The 17,177-nt window shown below is 33.5% G+C and overlaps 5 protein-coding genes and 1 long non-coding RNA gene across 8 annotated transcripts in view; 3 read left to right on the forward strand and 3 right to left on the reverse strand.

Annotated features, from left to right (window-relative positions):
• Nucleotides 1-348, forward strand: part of LOC149482325 (uncharacterized) — a 36,323-nt gene extending 35,975 nt beyond the window's left edge. For both annotated transcript variants that reach the window (XM_089704548.1, XM_089704547.1), the window contains one exon: nt 7-348. In XM_089704548.1, the coding sequence (XP_089560674.1) occupies nt 7-279 (273 nt within the window). In that variant the 3' untranslated portion in view covers nt 280-348. The remainder of the gene's footprint in view (nt 1-6) is intronic.
• Nucleotides 349-3,907, reverse strand: LOC149482332 (coiled-coil domain-containing protein 22-like). Its single transcript, XM_089704546.1, has 8 exons — nt 3,626-3,907; nt 3,366-3,537; nt 2,848-3,112; nt 2,213-2,457; nt 1,548-1,775; nt 1,304-1,443; nt 722-887; nt 349-628 (listed from the first exon to the last, which is right to left on the reverse strand). The coding sequence occupies exons 1-8, from the start codon at nt 3,673-3,675 to the stop codon at nt 407-409; spliced, it is 1,488 nt and encodes a 495-aa protein (XP_089560672.1). The 5' UTR covers nt 3,676-3,907; the 3' UTR covers nt 349-406.
• Nucleotides 3,908-7,117: 3,210 nt separating this feature from the next.
• Nucleotides 7,118-9,426, reverse strand: LOC149482333 (uncharacterized). 2 transcript variants are annotated; one of them, XM_089703754.1, is made up of 4 exons: nt 8,761-9,426; nt 8,614-8,683; nt 8,418-8,530; nt 7,118-7,609 (listed from the first exon to the last, which is right to left on the reverse strand). In XM_089703754.1, exons 1-4 carry the CDS (start codon nt 8,947-8,949, stop codon nt 7,502-7,504), a joined length of 480 nt encoding a protein of 159 aa, XP_089559880.1. In that variant the 5' UTR covers nt 8,950-9,426; the 3' UTR covers nt 7,118-7,501. The 2 variants fall into 2 exon arrangements, 1 of the variants encoding a protein (XP_089559880.1); XR_016316657.1 differs by having other exon boundaries at nt 7,557-7,609; nt 8,120-8,530.
• A 1,330-nt stretch (nt 9,427-10,756) lies between these two features.
• LOC149482334 (uncharacterized) overlaps nt 10,757-17,177 on the forward strand; it is a 44,783-nt gene continuing 38,362 nt past the window's right edge. The window contains exon 1 of the long non-coding RNA XR_016316748.1: nt 10,757-10,917. This is a non-coding gene — a long non-coding RNA (uncharacterized LOC149482334). The remainder of the gene's footprint in view (nt 10,918-17,177) is intronic.
• EMC10 (ER membrane protein complex subunit 10) lies at nt 11,490-13,027 on the forward strand. The gene is made up of 5 exons (XM_089704461.1): nt 11,490-11,599; nt 11,682-11,849; nt 12,012-12,280; nt 12,571-12,667; nt 12,823-13,027. The coding sequence occupies exons 1-5, from the start codon at nt 11,555-11,557 to the stop codon at nt 12,904-12,906; spliced, it is 663 nt and encodes a 220-aa protein (XP_089560587.1). The 5' UTR covers nt 11,490-11,554; the 3' UTR covers nt 12,907-13,027.
• On the reverse strand, nt 13,014-14,796 carry Dbp80 (putative ATP-dependent RNA helicase Dbp80). The gene is made up of 2 exons (XM_089704457.1): nt 14,602-14,796; nt 13,014-14,513 (listed from the first exon to the last, which is right to left on the reverse strand). Exon 2 carries the CDS (start codon nt 14,504-14,506, stop codon nt 13,112-13,114), a length of 1,395 nt encoding a protein of 464 aa, XP_089560583.1. The 5' UTR covers nt 14,507-14,513; nt 14,602-14,796; the 3' UTR covers nt 13,014-13,111.

Here is a 17,177-nt window from a genome sequence, read left to right on the forward strand (position 1 = left end):
TTACAGATGTTCCAAAACTGGGAAATTATTAGGGAAAGCAGACTTCAAGAGCAAACAAAGAGACTAGATAGAATTAAAAGGATACAATCCATTGAAGAAAAACAAAAAGAGCTACAAAAGGAAGAACAAAAGCTGTGGTTCTTTGAAAATGAAGAAAAGATTGATCTTCAAATAGAGGAAAAAGAACAACTTGAAGATAAAAAAGAAATAGAAAGTAAAACACATAATAAATCTGATGAAGATTATATACCTCCAGAAATTTTACCACAGAAAAAGTAGTATAGGTTATTTATATTTATATGATAATTGTGTAATATGTAATAGACAATTAAAAGAGTTATAAGGATATTGAGATTACAATTATTTATTTATTGATAATAATAACAACAAACATAAAAAAAATGCACTAAGCAGACTCTTTTTGTAAATTAGTGAGATCCAACTGAATTTTTTGTAAAATATCTTCAGTACGCTTAGATTTTTCAGCCTTAATGTTATCTTCTAAATCCACTATGTCTCTTGCCAAAATGCCAGTTTCATTTACAAGGGACACAATTGTGTTGCATTCAGAATGAAGCAATGCTAGAAGTTTGTAGGCCTTTTTCGCTTGATCATCTTTTTTAGCATCCTAAAAAAAAATAGATTGAAATTAATCATCACCTCATTTTAAACTACATAATATATAAACAAACACTGGGAGGTATATTTTAAAATACGTTACCTTGAAAAGGGTTTCATCAGCAATAGAAAAGCACCTGCCCAATTGCCCTTCAAGTGTATTTATTTCTTTCTGAAGTTGTCTTGTATCATCTAATATTTTTTTTATCTCCATATTTTGTTTATCAACATTTCCAATGATTTCCAAAATTCTTTTTGTATATACATGCCTTAAAAAAAATCATAGAATTCATTAATTAAAGAAGAAAGATAGCGATAATCAATCTTCTATAATATAAAAATGAATTGCAAAATGTGTTGGTAAGCGCATAACTCGAGAACGGCTGAACCGATTTCGATAATTCTTTTTTATTATATTCCTTGAAGTACGAGGATGGTTTTTATGTAGAGAAAACGTAAATATGTACCACGGGGGAAGCCGGGGCGGACCGCTAGTCTATATATAAAAATGTACCCATTTTGCGTTGTCATGGCATCACATGTGAACGGGTGGACCGATTTCGATAATTATTTTTTTTATTATATTCCTTGAAGTATGAGGATGGTTCTTATGTAGAGAAAACATAAATATGTACCACGGGCGAAGCCGGGGCGGACCGCTAGTATTAAATATTTTCTAAAATACCTTTTATTGCCTCCTTTAAGTTTCTCATATTTTGTTTTTAGTTGGTTTTTTAATTCTTCTTTATTTTCACATTCATCCTTCATGCCTTTAGCTTTCTCCTTCAAGTCTATCAAGATTTTTCTGCATTTACTCCTTTCAGACTGAAATAAATAAAGACAATTGAATAAAAGAATAAATGTTAATTAGTACTATATAACTATTAATAACAATATTTTTATTGAAGCAAAAATTACAAATTGCATACCTGTGTGTGTGCTCTATCACTTTTTAGTTTATCTATGTCCACTTTTAGTGACAGATTTCTTGATGTGAGCTCTTCCACTTTACAATGCATCATATTTATATTTTTATGTACCTTCTCCAACAAATTGTCCACTCCATTTTCTGATTCAATATCATTAATACCAATACTGTTCAGTACATTCTGTATATTTTTGAAATCGGACTCTACTCGTTCACAGCTCTTTAGTGCCTTTTAACATAAACAAAAAAAAGTTATTATATCTAATCATTAGCAAATAAACAACATGTTCATATTACATACAAGCTGCGATCTGCGGTTTAACCCGCGTGGCTCCGCTCTTGTTGGTCTTAGCGTGATGATATATAGCCTTCCTTGATGAATGGGCTATCTAACACCACCTAAGAGCGAGCGCGCACGAGCAACTTTGTCTCCGCAACTATTTTGTCTCTCCCATCAATTTGTATGGGGAGTTGCGTCGCTACGTGCGCGCACTCATACTAGCCCATGGGTGAAGAGACAAAATAGTTGCGGAGACAAAGTTGCTGGCTCTAAGAATTTTTCAAATCGGACCAGCAGTTCCTGAGATTAGCGCGTTAAAAAAAAAAACAAACTCTTCAGCTTTATAATATTTGTATAGATTTAGTTCATATTACATAAACCTATACCTGAGAAAATTCAACTTCCATAACATTTCTTTCACTTGTTAGTGTATCCAATTTTTGTTTCAAATGTATTGTTGTCTCTTTCAGTTCCTTTAGACTTTTATTGAGGTCCTGTTTGATTTCACTAGATATGCATTCCTCTTTACTGCAATCTTTTGCAATATATTGGACTTCCTGTTTGACACTTTGTAATTTCATAAGTTTCTCTATAATTTCTTTTTCATCCATTTTGTTTTCAGATAAATAATCTGGAACATCAATTTCTATGATGAACATTCATTGACTATATATCACTATAAAATTGATAAACTTTTAGATTATAATCTAACTACATCTCAGTCGCAATACTGCAAAATATTAGAAAATTTCCTCTACCAATGGAATTCTTGGGAATTGATATATTGCAATGGAAATTTGAAGTTTAATTAATTACTGACACTGTTCAACTTTAAATATTGAACATTTTAGAGGTGCAATATAAAGGGTAAAAAACTTTTTAAATATTTAAACAATGGAAGCAAAGCTATGAGCAAGAAAACAATGATGATGAATGATGATTACCTTCAAATTCAAATTCAAAATTTTGAATTTGAAGCAAAGCTATGAGCAAGAAAACAATGATGATGAATGATGATTACCTTGTTCATGAATATAGTCTCCTATTGATTTTTTCATTGGTACATTGCAGCTTGGTGGAATCCAAATTGTATTAAGTTGTTCTGCTATTTTTTGACTAATTTGCTGCATAAGCAAATGCTTTTTGTTTGATGGTGATACTTTGGAAACAGATTTTTTATCTTCACTTGGTAATTTTTCAATTAAAAACATAAATACTTGTCTTAAATCCGATTCATTATAATATAAAAATGTTTGATAGCCAACATCATTTTTGTAGCCTAAATCCTACAAGATACATGTTATTAACAGACTAAAAAAAGAACCTGTAACATTAAATATAATAATGAAAGTGTAAGTATAAAACATGTGTGGTTTTATGAAACCACGGTAAAAGTGAAACTTTCCAAACACTGCTTTATACCTACTCGGCAGCCGACCGTCACGCGACATGCGCTACACAGACCAAAATTTTGAGACAATGTAATAAAAGTTTCACTTTAAAAATAAAGCAAAAATTGATATTTATGTTTTAAGTTACCTTGCATATTGTTGCAATTTGAGTGGCTACGCCAATTCTTTGAGAGACTCCAGATGGTAATTTCAATGGCACTTTAAGGGTTGGATTTATTGCGGAAATACATTGTGCTGCTGATTCAATTATAGTTTCTACTGGAATGTCGCAAATATTTTTAACGTCGTCGTTAATATTTCTAAAAAGAAAAAAGAACCAATTAGTTACATAAAATATATATAACAGTCTAGTTATTATAATAATCCTACCATTGTATTTATACTTACACATTTAGTTGTCTCAAAAAATGTATTATAATTGAATCAACTTCTTCCATGACGCTCTAAATATATAAATGGATATTCTACAGAATAAAACCGTTGATAATATCAGTTTATTTTTGCAAGCTTCTGTTATTGAAAAATTTTAAAATAATGAAATATAAAATAATTTGTATATTAAATAATAGCTTGAGTACACACAAATTATTTATAGTCAATGTATACAATTATTTTGACAGACTTCAACGAAGAAAAGCCCGAAAATCTGAAACGAAATGATCTGAAATTTCTGAAAAGTGAAATGGGGAAAAATGTCAAAATGCTGATGTCAATTGTCAATAGATTTTTTTTCTGTTATGGCAAGAATCTATAACTATTTGCCAGTGTCAAGTAAATGGTAGGGAATCCCACGGGAAAATGTACATGGCTGTAGAGTACATGGCTCAAGAAGCTTATATTTTACATGGCTGGTACATGGCAGTATGCACTTAAAAGATTTTATGCGGGGTTTCTTTAGAGAACTGCCGCACGTATTATAGGTTTTTTGTGGGGGGAGGAGGGGGGGACCCTCCCACCAAAAGGGGAAAGTGAGGAAACCAATAGTTTTGGAGAAAAATCAATTTTCCTATTCTAACCTCAAAATGTATGGAATTGGTGTAACAAAAATTTTACGATACATAAATAAAATACAAACAAGTTGTGAAAACATACGTAGTTTTTTTTATTTGAGTGGGAATCGCCCTAAAGTCGCTTCTGGCACTCGCCGGCCGCTGCCGCGGCACGCTCGCTTCGCTCGCTCGGCTCGTGCGGCAGTTCAAATGTTAACCTAATACGCTCGTCGCTTCGCTCCTCGCTACCTATTTGAATACTAAAAGTAAAAGTTTAATAGTTTTTTAACCTACGTAGATTTTTTTTAAGCTATTGCATAGCTTCTATCGCGGGCCTTGAGCGCGGGGACCGAATCCAGAAATTGCGTAACGAAAAACCTCACGCTCCCCACTCCGACGGGCACGGAGGTGTGGCTTGAAGGCATGCTATGCAATAGCTTTGCCGCGGCAGTCCCCGAGTGCCACACGTCTTTATGTTTGAGTTGGAGTCGCCCTAAAGTCGCTTCTGGCACTCGCCGGCCGCTGCCGCGGCACGCTCGCTTCGCTCGCTCGGCTCGTGCGGCAGTTCAAGAGTTAACCTAACACGCTCGTCGCTTCGCTCCTCGCTACCTATTTGGATATTAAAAATAAAAGTATAACAGTTTTTTAACCTACCCACGTAGATTTTTTTTTTGTTTGAGTAGGAATCGCCCTAAAGTCGCTTTTGGCACTCGCCGGCCGCAGCGTAAAGTCACAGTACAGTGAAATGGAACGTCTTGGTCCGCTTTTTTTGCACAACAAAACGGATAAATGCACTTTTTTCGCACAAAAAATTATTAATTTTAAAAATTAATAACTAAAAAACTACAAGTTTCCTAACGATAATATTTTGGAATTACAATCTTACATTACCTAGCTAACTAAAAATATAAATATTTCCAACAAATTCGTGCGGCAGTTAACTAAAGCCAACCCTTTTATGCTCCTAAATCGTTATAGATAGGTCACCTGGTGGTTCAAATGACCCATAATATTTTCAACATGGGCCTGTAGTCTAGCAGTGTTACGACCACAGCTACGACAAATCAAATAATAAATTTATCTTCGATTTTGACTGGGCCTCAAGTCTGCTATTACAATAGTGTCAGAATGGTCTATCATTGATTTCAAAATTGTTGATTTTGACAAGTTTGGTAATCTACTATTATAATGGTGTCATTATGACTTTCCAATGGTCAACCACTGACATTCCATTGAAAGAAATGGCTAAATGTATCTACAGACGCTCCGATTTGGTTGGTGCCAACCATATCGGAACCGACAAGGCAACCATTCCAACATTGCTACAGATTGTCCGACGGTTGGCCTTCCAGCTGTCAGTTGACCATAGAGTAATATGTCAGTTGACCATAGTACGAAGAGAATGGGCTAAATTCTACTATAGAAATAGAGAAAATTACAGTCATATGCGGCTCTTATAACTTATTTTTTAAGGTTTTTAATGTAGCCGCACTGTCAATTTTTTTTAATACTTCTAACATAATAAAATACGCTTGATTTCTGGCATCTCTATTTGCGTAATCTTTGTTACTTAAGTCCCACAAACAGGGAAAGTCTTTATATAGTTCCAGCAATTTTATTAATATGTCACGTTCGGTGACCGTAACGCCCTCGGCGTTTATGTTGACGTCCTACACCGGCGGCGTTGCGAATGTGAATGAGCCAATTACCTATATTACTCTATGGAATGAGCCGATTTGGTCGGAACAAAGCTTCCAGACGTTCCAATTTGGTTGGATCGGATAGGAAGTTGGTTTGGTCGGTATCGCCGGCGCATCCGACCACGTCAAACCAATATTAATAATAATTATGTCGGACCGACCGCTCTCTACACTTTCCGATTTGGTCGTGGTCGGATGGTTGGCACCAACCAAATCGGAGCGTCTGTAGATGCCTTTAGAATGGTAATCTCGTACATAATGACAAATGAATGACTGACGTATGGGGTAATCTGCTAAAATTTTGACAGTTCCTTTGATCATTGACCTACCATTGGATCGTCATTGTGCAGTCATTGCTTATAATAGCTCGGTTGTCGAAAAGAGTTTGTTATCTATCGTGTTTGTATTGTACTTTGTGAAATATTGAGTGGAGAAATGTATTCACTACGAGCAAATATTCTCGAGCTAGCCGCAGTGGATGCTAGAGAAAGAAGACGGGCGGAATGCAAAAGACGTCGTCGAGCCCGTCGCTTGACGAGAATTAGTACAAACCCCTTTATTGATATTTCCGAGGCGGAATTTGTAAAAACGTTTCGCCTTGGAAAGGACTCAGTAAGGGGGTTAATTGAAGAACTCATTCCCCTTATGGCCAGACCGCGTCGAAACGATAGCATATCGGCAGAAATGAAGGTTAGTAATCTGAATTTGATTTTCATTGATTTATTGTTCTGTAGCTATAAACACGAAATAGTTGATTTGTTATATTTTTTATTGCAGATTCTAATAGCACTTGCATTTTATGCATCAGGGTCCTATCAAACTTTGATTGGACAGAGTGCCCTCCATAATGTTGCACAAATTACTGTGTCAAGATCAATTAATGAAGTGACAAAGGCACTCAATAAAATATACCACAAATATATTAAATGGCCTACACAATGTGATGAAAGGAATATTATAAAGGCCAAGTGAGAAATTAAATATACCCTGATGTTTTGTTTGTATTGCCTGTTGTACCTTATCAGAATTACTTAGTTAAAAAGTTTTCAGGTTCTATCAGAAATTTAAATTTCCTTAGCCCAACAACTGCAGGCAAGATTGTGAATGCATGTTGCATATTGCACAATATTGCAAACATGGCAAGAGCACCGTTGCCACCTGATGAAGTTTATGCAGAAGCACTCCGCTTGCAACAGGTATGTGATCTCTATTCCACTATTTTGAAATATAATGAAGTTGAAATTTTAAATAAAACTACTATGTTAAAAAATCAACATTTAAAATACTTTTTATTTCTCATAAACTAAATATTTATTTTATAATATTAAACTAGACTTTCAAACCAATTGAAAAATCTGATACTTATCTATAGATATATACTATATTAAAACCAAAAAGACATTTTGTCATTTAAATTATAAAATCCAAGTTACAATATCAAGTTGTAATAATAATAAGAAATCAATAATCAGTCTTCATACAAAATATAAACATCTTCAATATTTTAATAAACACAAATTTCACCTTATATTATTATAATAAAAAGAATAACATGATAATCACTAATCAGTCTTTTAATTTAGGAGGAAAATAATTATGCAGCACCTAATTATCAAGACCATCGAAGGGTGAACCGGGATCTTCTTGAAGGTCGGGCACTGCAGCAGGCTCTTGTTGACAGACTGTGGAGAAATGCATAAATTAAATTAGCAGGTATGTAATGTAAACCCACCTCAATATTCTAGTACAGTACGAAAAAGCTCTAATTATTATTAAAATGATTTAACTCTTTGTTACAGATCCACAGTATTGCACAAAACAGATTTAAAATAAATTCTCTTTTTGTAAACACTGTTTCATTTAATATATATAGCTATTTGGAATCCACTGCTGGACATAGACTCCTCCTAAAATAGATTTCATTTATCTTTTAATAATCTGCCAAAATTACCTCTTGCATACTTCATTAAATTATTGAAATGGCTGGTAAGACGAAAACCTGGACTAGACTACCACACTATAAAGAAGAATGGGGGAGGCCTTTGCCCGCAGGCACACAGAATCAGTTACCGTAGTATGAAATAAACTGTTAACATTATAACATGTCATACACTTTGCATTCTGATATAAGGCTATAAATAAATAAAAATCAAAATAGTTAAGAAAGTAGTTACCAAGGTAGTACTACTTACGAGAAAGAATTGTTCTCAAATTGAAAATTAGTACTAGTAGTAGGACTAGCAGGCACCACAGGAAGCGTGATAGAAGGCTATTTAACAAAAAAAAGCAGTTGTTAAAACAGTAAGCAAGTCCACAAAATGTGATGGTGAACAAATAAATAATATAGATACCTAAGCATGCAAATAAAAAAGCACATATTAAACAACAGACTGTGACATATTAGTTTTGTTCACAAGTTAGAAGTACTTCATAATGTGCAATACAACAGTTATGGATGATAAAAGATAAAACCAATGTCCAAATGCTTACAGTGAGTGGGTTGTGTCGGACACCTGGAAGTGGCTCTCCTACATCTCGCCCTAATATTGAGTATAAGCGCTCTTGGAGTGGGGTTAATGATATTTTTTTTGCAGGACCACCACCTTAAATGCAAATTATACAATATTATTACTATATGCTTTCCACTATAATTCAGCAAGGCTGCCAGAAGAAAAGAATTGCTTACCTGTTGCACTTATTTCACTCTTCTGTGATTTAATTTTCTTTAAGGTTTTGCTTTTGTATTCATTGTAGAACTAAAAAAGTGCAAAAATTATATTAATGATACATTTTGCATACCTATTATTAAATAATACTGTATATAGGTACTTACTGTGCGCCATTCTGCGGGAGTTTTATTGGGGCAGTCCACCGATATGGAATTTAAAATTTGGGCGCATTCCATCCAATATCTTTTGCTTAAACTTCGCCCTTCATTGGTGCGGCTGCAGTAGCCAAGCGCCAGGTCTTGGTGGTTTTCCAAAAAATCAATTAGAGCCGAAATTTGCTCTATTAGCACCATTTTTCAATATTATAAATAAATAAAACACAATGAAAATAAATAGCTAAACACCGGCCGCTAGAATTGTAAACAAGTAGTAATGTCACATTTGACTTTGACAGCTAAACAGATAAAACATTATTGAGTTTCACTTTTATCCGCGTTACACATTTTAATGTTTTTGCTATTTACGAACTTCTTACTACTTCAGATTGCTTATAACATTATTAAATAATATGTAAAAATGTTTAAAAATGAAATCTGGCATGAGTAAATGTTAAAATTTAGTAGTAGTTTTTCGAAAATCATTTCTACTACCGGGTTTTATAATAATGGCAATACGACAATGTCATTCTGCCACGATTCCATTACGAGACCACTGACCGACCACTGATCGACCATTATGAATTTAGCAGATTACAAACTTTTATCAAAATGACAATGGGATCGTGTTGGAATGACGAATTTATAAAAAATAGCAGACTTGGGGCCCTGTTCAGTCACTCATCTCTTATTAAATAAATTCTAATAAATTCTAGTCTAAGATTATTCTAGTCAATTAAATTACAAGAATTGACCCTAGCTGTCACTACGTATTATTTTACTTACTCTGTGGCTGTCACTTGAACGTCAAAATCAGGGATGTAACGGAGGTAGTTTTATCGGAACCGAAATCGGAATCGGAGTTTTCAAATTTGGTTTATCGGAATCGGAATCGAAATCGGAGGCAGGGTCAGTTTGTTTAAAGACAAATAAAACATGATTTATAGTCAATTCTTTTCATTTTTATTTTTTATTATAAAATAAAAAACAACTGTGAAAAAAAATTGGCATAATTCCAAATGAACAAAAGATAAAATTAATGAATTTAAAGTTTAATTAAAATTAAAACCCAAAGTAGCGTGTTACATTTGGTGACATTACAATAAATGAACAATAGCTGAAGCAAATTAAATCAAAATGGACTCCAAAAGTAATGTATTGTACTTTATGAACAAAAGCTTTGATGCTTTGTAACAAGTAACAACTAACAAGTGAAAAAATAATTGATGATAGAGTGCGTGTAGTGGGGGTCGGGGGATTCCCCGCGCGACAAGTATGAACCTGTTCGGTACAGGCCGTCGCGCGCCGACCGCAATGTTTCGTTCGACCTCCGATTAACATCCGATACAAAAGTATCGGAACCGAAGTCGGAACCGAAAGTGTAATAATAATCGGAAGTTCCGACTTAACGGAACCGGAATCGAAGCTCCGTTACATCTCTGGTCAAAATCATAGACATCATAAATGTCAAAAGTCAGAACCGTGATCATAGAGTAACATAATATAATATACGCTCAGAGCAATAAAATTCCTCTGAGTATATACGGGTATAGAGAGCCCGCTCGCAGAATTTTTTGAAGACCGCTAATGTCAATTGATCTGATAAACAGCGCCATCTATTATCGGCATCCACAAACTTGTGAAATGTATAGCTATAGCTATAGACATCTACTATAATTATATTACATGCAATGGTAGGTACTTTGACTTCAGCTTCTTACTATTTTATTGTATTCAAGTTGAGAGAAAATCAAATACCTAATAAGTAAAATCTTATCACCTTGAATACAGTAAAATAGTAAGAAGATGAAGTCTAAGCATGAGTTTCAGAAAGGGAGTGCATACAAATAAAAACAAATTTTATTTTACAATAATTTATTTATTTACACTTACAGTAATTAACATAGAATTGTAAATTTTGACAATGGTACGGAATTTTTAGAAAATAATTGATTTTGAACAGTATTACATATTTAAATAACAATGTTATTTTTAATTGTTACATGTTTATGTTTGTGCTGTTGTTTTTATTTCGTCCTCGCCATGATATTATGTGATTTTGCCAGACTGTATACAACAAGTACATGAATTACTGTATTTTCAAAATAACTTTTTAATGTAGTTTTATGTTTATCACAATTAAAGGAATAATACACAAATATGTCAGTAAACTTTTTATTTTTTGTTTCAATCCTTTTTTAGGAACACCTTTCTTCAAAAATAATGTCCGTCACTAAATTTTGTTTGATGGATAATATATTAAAATGATTTTTTATTCTTTTTGTATTCTTTGGAAATTCGTACACTTCACTACGGAGGACTGAGGAGAAGACTCAACTCAACGCGGATCGGCGAATTAATTTCACGAATCACGAAGAACAGTACAAAATATGGAACAAAACTACAAACAAGCGCAAAGCAAGGAGCAGTCGCCATATTTGTGACGTATTTTCACAATCAATATTGGAATCAATTCATTGTGTTGCTATCGTAATTATTACTCAACTTGTAAGTTACACAAAATTTAAAAATATTTATAATACAAGTTCAATTAAATAATTAGATATTTAAATAAATGTTCTTTGTCTTTTTTGTTTTGTAATAAATTATTTCTTATCGATTGTTCTTCCATCTGTGATCGTATAAAGCAACTAATTGTTTTGGATACCGTTAAGAGATGGCGCATTTTGAAAATAAAAACCCCAAATATGTCATTGTATGGAACTGTCCTACCCCTGACCGTGATTCTGAATTGCCTGCATTTCAAGAGAAATAAATATAATTATTCTAAAAATTATTTAAGATGAAACTACCAATATTATTTATCGCTCTATTTATTCAATATGCGGTACATATTATGTTGTAATATTTATAAGTTACATTTGTGGTAATATTATAATAGTTTTAGAAAATCTTTCTTCTTTTTACAGATATGTCTTGATTATGATGGCTGGCTAAATATACGGATTGAACATTCGCTTAATTGCAAAGAAGATAAATATTGTAATCGCGGAAATATATCACTTAAAAGCATACGAGCTGGCACTGCAACAATTGATCAAAATCCTTTAAGTCAACAACACATAGATGAGTTAAAGGTATAATATTTTTCCCCATCTGCGTTAAGATGTAGAAGCCCTTCTGGCTAACATCGAGAGACACCACACAAAAAAAATATTTTTCCCTTTTAATTAAGAAATTGACCATTTGGTTATTCTTGCGGATGTTAATTTGTGAATAACATAATGTTGTCTTTTTAGGAGCTGGCTTCAATTGATGGATTTTATACTTTGAGAACTTTTGTTACTACAGCTGATAGCAAGGAGACTGAATTCCTATCGTCAGTAAAGGCTAAAGCATTCTTAGAAAATGGTTTATCAGATGTAATCAGTGCATGGGTACTGCCCAGTGGTGAAGTGATAGCTGTGACATTTCAAGTGACCAATTCAAGCCAATCTCATGGCTTGCACAGATCTGACAATGACATTCATTCCGATTTTTATCTTCGTCATGTGGATCAGGCACCTGTGTGAGTACTACATTAATAGAATAATATCTGTTTGAAATAAGCCTTATTTTGCAATTTTATATGGTTCAGGTTGTGTGTGTTGATCCCATACTGTGGTACCACAGTACCACACATGGTAGGCATGAGAATATAGTAATTTTATTAAAATACATATATACACATTACTTGCAGTTATATTATTACTTTTTCCATAATTTTTAAACAGACTGTGACTAAAAGTATATCAATAATTATTACAAAACAATATATGTGTTTATTGCTTTGATATAGATTTTTTTTCTATTTTGTAGACCTGACACAGCTTCTTACATTCAAAAACTAGAACGAGAAAGAGAAGCAAGAGAAAAGGGTGAATTGAAAGACAATAGATCATTTTTGGCCAAATATGTAAGTAATCAATCAATTCAATCATATATTACTCTGATTTGTAAAAAAAACATCAATAATTGTGATATATTTATTTCCTTTACTTATTTTTTCTGTGATAAGTGATGGTAATTCAAAAGTTAATATGCTAATACTTTTTAAATTTTTCTTTTCAGTGGATGTATATTGTTCCCATTGCAATATTTGTGATGATATCTGGAGCCACAAACCCAGAAGGTGGTGCACAGCCTTCTCGATAATTTAATACAGAATATTATTATAGTAGTACAATTTTTGCTTATTTTTAGGGTATTGTGCATATTTTCTTATTTATGTGTTGAGTGTGAGGTTATAAAATAAATAGAAATTATAATCAAAATAACGAGGTTTTATTGCTTAATAATATGCTTATAATTAAGTGCAACAATACAAAAAAGAATGAATTATGTCATGCATAATGTGAAGCTAAGCACCAATCTTCTCAATTTCTTCTGCATCTTCAATGTCCAACAAGTGAATTTTCTTTCCGAAATGAGCTTCTATGTCCAAGCAAACTTCCATTGCTTGTGGAGAATCAATCAAATTGATAGCTATTCCAGCTTTACCAAATCGTCCCGTACGTCCAATTCTATGTAAGTAAGTTTCACAGTCAGCTTTTTTATTAACATCCACTGGCATATCAAAGTTTACTACTAAAGTAACCTGTTCAATGTCAATTCCACGAGACAACACATTGGTTGTAATCAATACTTTCTCGAGTCCACCTCTGAATCTATCGAGTACAGCAATTCTTTGTTCCACTGTTAATTCACCAGACAAAACTGCTACAGAATGTCCATCTCTAGACATCTTTTCAGATAGCCAACTAGCTGTTTTCCTTGTGTGACAAAATATTATAGCTTGACCAATTGTTATAACTCCATAGATATTACAAATAGCTCTATATTTATCTTCAGGACTCTTACATTTAACATAATATTGTTTAATATTATCCAAAGATTCCTCTTCACGAAGAAGTCGTATAATAATAGGGTTAGGCACTATAACTTCAGCAAACTCCATAACTTTACTGTCATAAGTTGCAGAGAAGAACATCATTTGACATGTTGAAGGTAAACATTTGTGAATTCTAATACATTGATCTTGATGTCCCTGACGATCTATCATTACATCAGCTTCATCTAATACAAATACTTTAATTTTATTCAGGTCAAACATTCCAAATTTAACACCCCAATCAAGCATTTTTCCTGGTGTTCCTATTAGTATATGGTCTGTTATTTTAGTGCCTTTTGGAACTTCCTCCCCTCTCACAGCATACTTCAATTTAATTTCTGGACAGAATTTTGCCATTTTTGCTGCCACTTCACCAGTTTGTATGGCTAGTTCGTATGTTGGACTCAAACAGAGAACTTGTGGGTATTTATGTGTAGGGTCAACTCTACTTAACATTGCCAAGACAAAAGCAGCAGTTTTACCTGTTCCAGATTGAGATTGTGCAATCATATTTTGGGGTGGATCAGCCAAAAGTGTAGGAAGAGCTGTCTCTTGAATTTTCGATGGAGCATTAAAGCCCATTGCATACACGCCCTTCAACAAATTTGGTTTTAAATGTAAAGCTTCAAAAGTTTTTACTGAATACAGAGGAGAATTCGGATCTTTCCTTTGAATCTCTATATCTAGTTTTGATTCAACTAATCCTTGTCTTATTATCTTCATAAGCAGGGAAGTTTCTGCTGGATTTGCGGCATCGATGCTTTCTTCATCTGACTTATCACTAGATTTCTTATTCAAACCAAGACCGGCTACTTTGTTGGAGATTTCCAACTCTTCGGCTTTCTGGCCCCACTGATTAGCCATCTTATATCTACAATGGTAATTATATTACAAAATTAAACATGTATTGACAAGTATAATAAAAAAAAAGCAAAGACAGTAAACTTTTACTTACTTACACTGTTAATTATTATGATACTGAAAAGTATACACGTTGAATTTTTTAGAGATTTATAAACCAAACCACGTAACTAGACAAAATTTGTAAAGGAAGCGCCGATACATTAAAATGGTTTTAGCTTTGATTCTGTTGAAATTTAAATGTATTGAAAATTGAAAGGTAAAGGTTAATTTACTCACTACTCATCGGTAATGTCAAGTAATTGTTTGACAATGACGCGCGGAAGCCGGAACAGCTTTTCCAAATATGTTGCCAATATTAAAAAAGGATCAAGGTAATCAAAGAGGCTTCAAAGAGGTAATCAATCTAAAGTGATTGACCCATATTCTATTTTATGAAATTGGCACAGTAAAATAATAGTATTAAAAAATCAATGTATTATTATGCATACTTTTAGCAGTTAATATTAAGCAAAGCATAGTTTTTAAATTGTCAAAAGTTACTACTAATTTTAGAAGAACATGCAGATTATTGAATTTAAAATAAGTTGTCTTATTATACAAATTATTATTAGTGTATTAATAAAAAATGTAAGAAATATTTCTTTAAAATCACGTTAGATGGCGCTCTTCAATCACAAATCCTCACAAATCTTAATAACCGACTGGAATAAGAAAATAAAACTTCGTTACAATAGCAAACTTCTCTGGACCCAGACAAAAATAATGTAATTAGGGACACCAGATATATTACATAGCTAAATTGGCTTCTACACGTTAGAATCTAGCTTGTGGGTGTAATCTAATTTGTGAGTTAACCGAAATATTTACATTTATGAATTTTATAAATGGGTTATCTAACACCGAAACAATTTTTCAAATCGGACCAGTAGTTCCTGATATTAGCGCGTTCAAACAAACAAACAAACTATTCAGCTATATAATATTTTATAGTATAGATTAATAGACAGATTTCATATTGAAATTACCTGTCTATAAATCATTTACAATAACTAGAAAAGGCTAGAAAATGTGATCTCTTGTTAATAAGTAAACCTTTAACCTATTGGCTATTTTGGCTATAAAACGCGTCACACACGGTGAAGATACTATAATATTTTATGTTACAGTATCTTAAGGTATCCGGTATCAGCGTTCTGACCATCATTTTTCTTTTTGTCATTGCGTACTAAGACCCCTGTAGAACCGCCATCCTGTTACAAATGACCCACAAAATTTCGGGTCATTTGTAACAGGATGGAATATAAAATATTACAGTATCTTAAGATAAAATATTATAGTATCTTCACCGTGTGTGACGCGCTTTAACCTATAATTTCATTATCTTCTTATATATAAAAATGAATCGCAAAATGTGTTGGTAAGCGCATAACTCGAGAACGGCTGAACCGATTTCGATAATTCTTTTTTTATTATATTCCTAGAAGTACGAGGATGGTTCTTATGTAGAGAAAACGTAAACATGTACCACGGGCGAAGCCGGGGCGGACCGCTAGTCAGTCATAGAATTATCTCTCCATAAATATACATATTATACAGGGTGGAAGGTTAAGATGGGGCATGAAGGGCAGGTACCTTAACCGTTGTAGCTACATGAAAACGTTCTTAGGAGACTATCCTTAAATTCTTGAGAAATTTTAATCTGCATTCACAGATTTTTGAAAAAATGTACGGTCAGCAAGGAAATCGGTAGTTTTCAAAAAAAAATTTTTTGATGCCAATCGATCCAGTTTCTCATGGGGATCAAAACACTCTAAAAGACCAACTGAGGTATGAGTACTAGAAAAGTCAGAAATCGCGAAAAACTATTTCCACACATTCACTAAGAAAATAAGTGATTCAACAAAAGATGCGCTAATAGAAAACTCATAAAATCATTATCTCTACTAAATTTGCCCCGTAACCATCTGCAAAATGCAACTCTGCGTGCATAGTCCCCAGATTGCAATGCTTGGACTAATCGCCCATGGCGGTAGCATTTGTAGCCGTATATCTTCCATGTTTTTAAAACTATCCAGTGCGAACAACCAACTTCGACGGCAACTTGCCGCCGTTTGGCCGTTCCGAATATCCTAAAAAGACAAAGGCACAGCAACTTAACATGCCAGCGACGCGGGGCGTGAGCGGGCGGTGGCTGGCAGCTCGTGCACGAGATGAAAAATTATGTAAATTTGAATATCGAACGAACACGTCACATTTTTATGGCTTATATGTAAACAATAACACATAGAAAACAAAAGTTACCAGAAGTCACTCTGTCTTCACTAAAAATGTCCTTAAATAATTAAGAACGTTTAGATCTGTTAGAGGCTTACTTTTTAAATAATAAAAACCCAACAGTTGCTTTGGAATGGTACAGGAATAAATACCCAATGCGACATGTACCGACGCGAAAGGTAATTGCGAATCTTGTAAAAAATCTAGCAGAAAGTGGCTCATTTAAGAAAAGCTTGACACGTCCACGTCGTTCACGCGTATTGAATGAGAATTTGGTGATAGCAATTTTAGCACTAATTGTGGAAGCATATCCCGAAATTTCTTCTAAACAAGTTGCCGTCGAAGTTGGTTGTTTGCACTGGATAGTTTTAAAAACATGGAAGATATACGGCTACAA

This window comes from Colias philodice, chromosome 15 (assembly GCF_061535455.1).
Source record: "Colias philodice isolate Cphi_HAF_F1 chromosome 15, ilColPhil1 Martin Lab GWU primary, whole genome shotgun sequence".
Lineage (NCBI taxonomy): Eukaryota > Metazoa > Arthropoda > Insecta > Lepidoptera > Pieridae > Colias > Colias philodice.

Coding starts and splice junctions, on each gene's coding strand:
- LOC149482332 (XM_089704546.1), bottom strand. CDS start 3,675: ATGGAAGAAGTTGATTCAATTATAATACATTTTTTGAGACAACTAAAT. Junction 1,776..2,212: donor TGGAAGTTGAATTTTCTCAG/GTATAGGTTTAT, acceptor TTATGTTAAAAG/GCACTAAAGAGCTGTGAACG. Junction 629..721: donor CTGATGAAACCCTTTTCAAG/GTAACGTATTTT, acceptor ATTTTTTTTTAG/GATGCTAAAAAAGATGATCA.
- LOC149482333 (XM_089703754.1), bottom strand. CDS start 8,949: ATGGTGCTAATAGAGCAAATTTCGGCTCTAATTGATTTTTTGGAAAAC. Junction 8,684..8,760: donor CTCCCGCAGAATGGCGCACA/GTAAGTACCTAT, acceptor GCACTTTTTTAG/TTCTACAATGAATACAAAAG. Junction 7,610..8,417: donor TCCGACACAACCCACTCACT/GTAAGCATTTGG, acceptor ATTTCTCCACAG/TCTGTCAACAAGAGCCTGCT.
- EMC10 (XM_089704461.1), top strand. CDS start 11,555: ATGAAACTACCAATATTATTTATCGCTCTATTTATTCAATATGCG. Junction 12,281..12,570: donor CATGTGGATCAGGCACCTGT/GTGAGTACTACA, acceptor TCTATTTTGTAG/ACCTGACACAGCTTCTTACA. Junction 12,668..12,822: donor GATCATTTTTGGCCAAATAT/GTAAGTAATCAA, acceptor TTTTCTTTTCAG/TGGATGTATATTGTTCCCAT.
- Dbp80 (XM_089704457.1), bottom strand. CDS start 14,506: ATGGCTAATCAGTGGGGCCAGAAAGCCGAAGAGTTGGAAATCTCCAAC.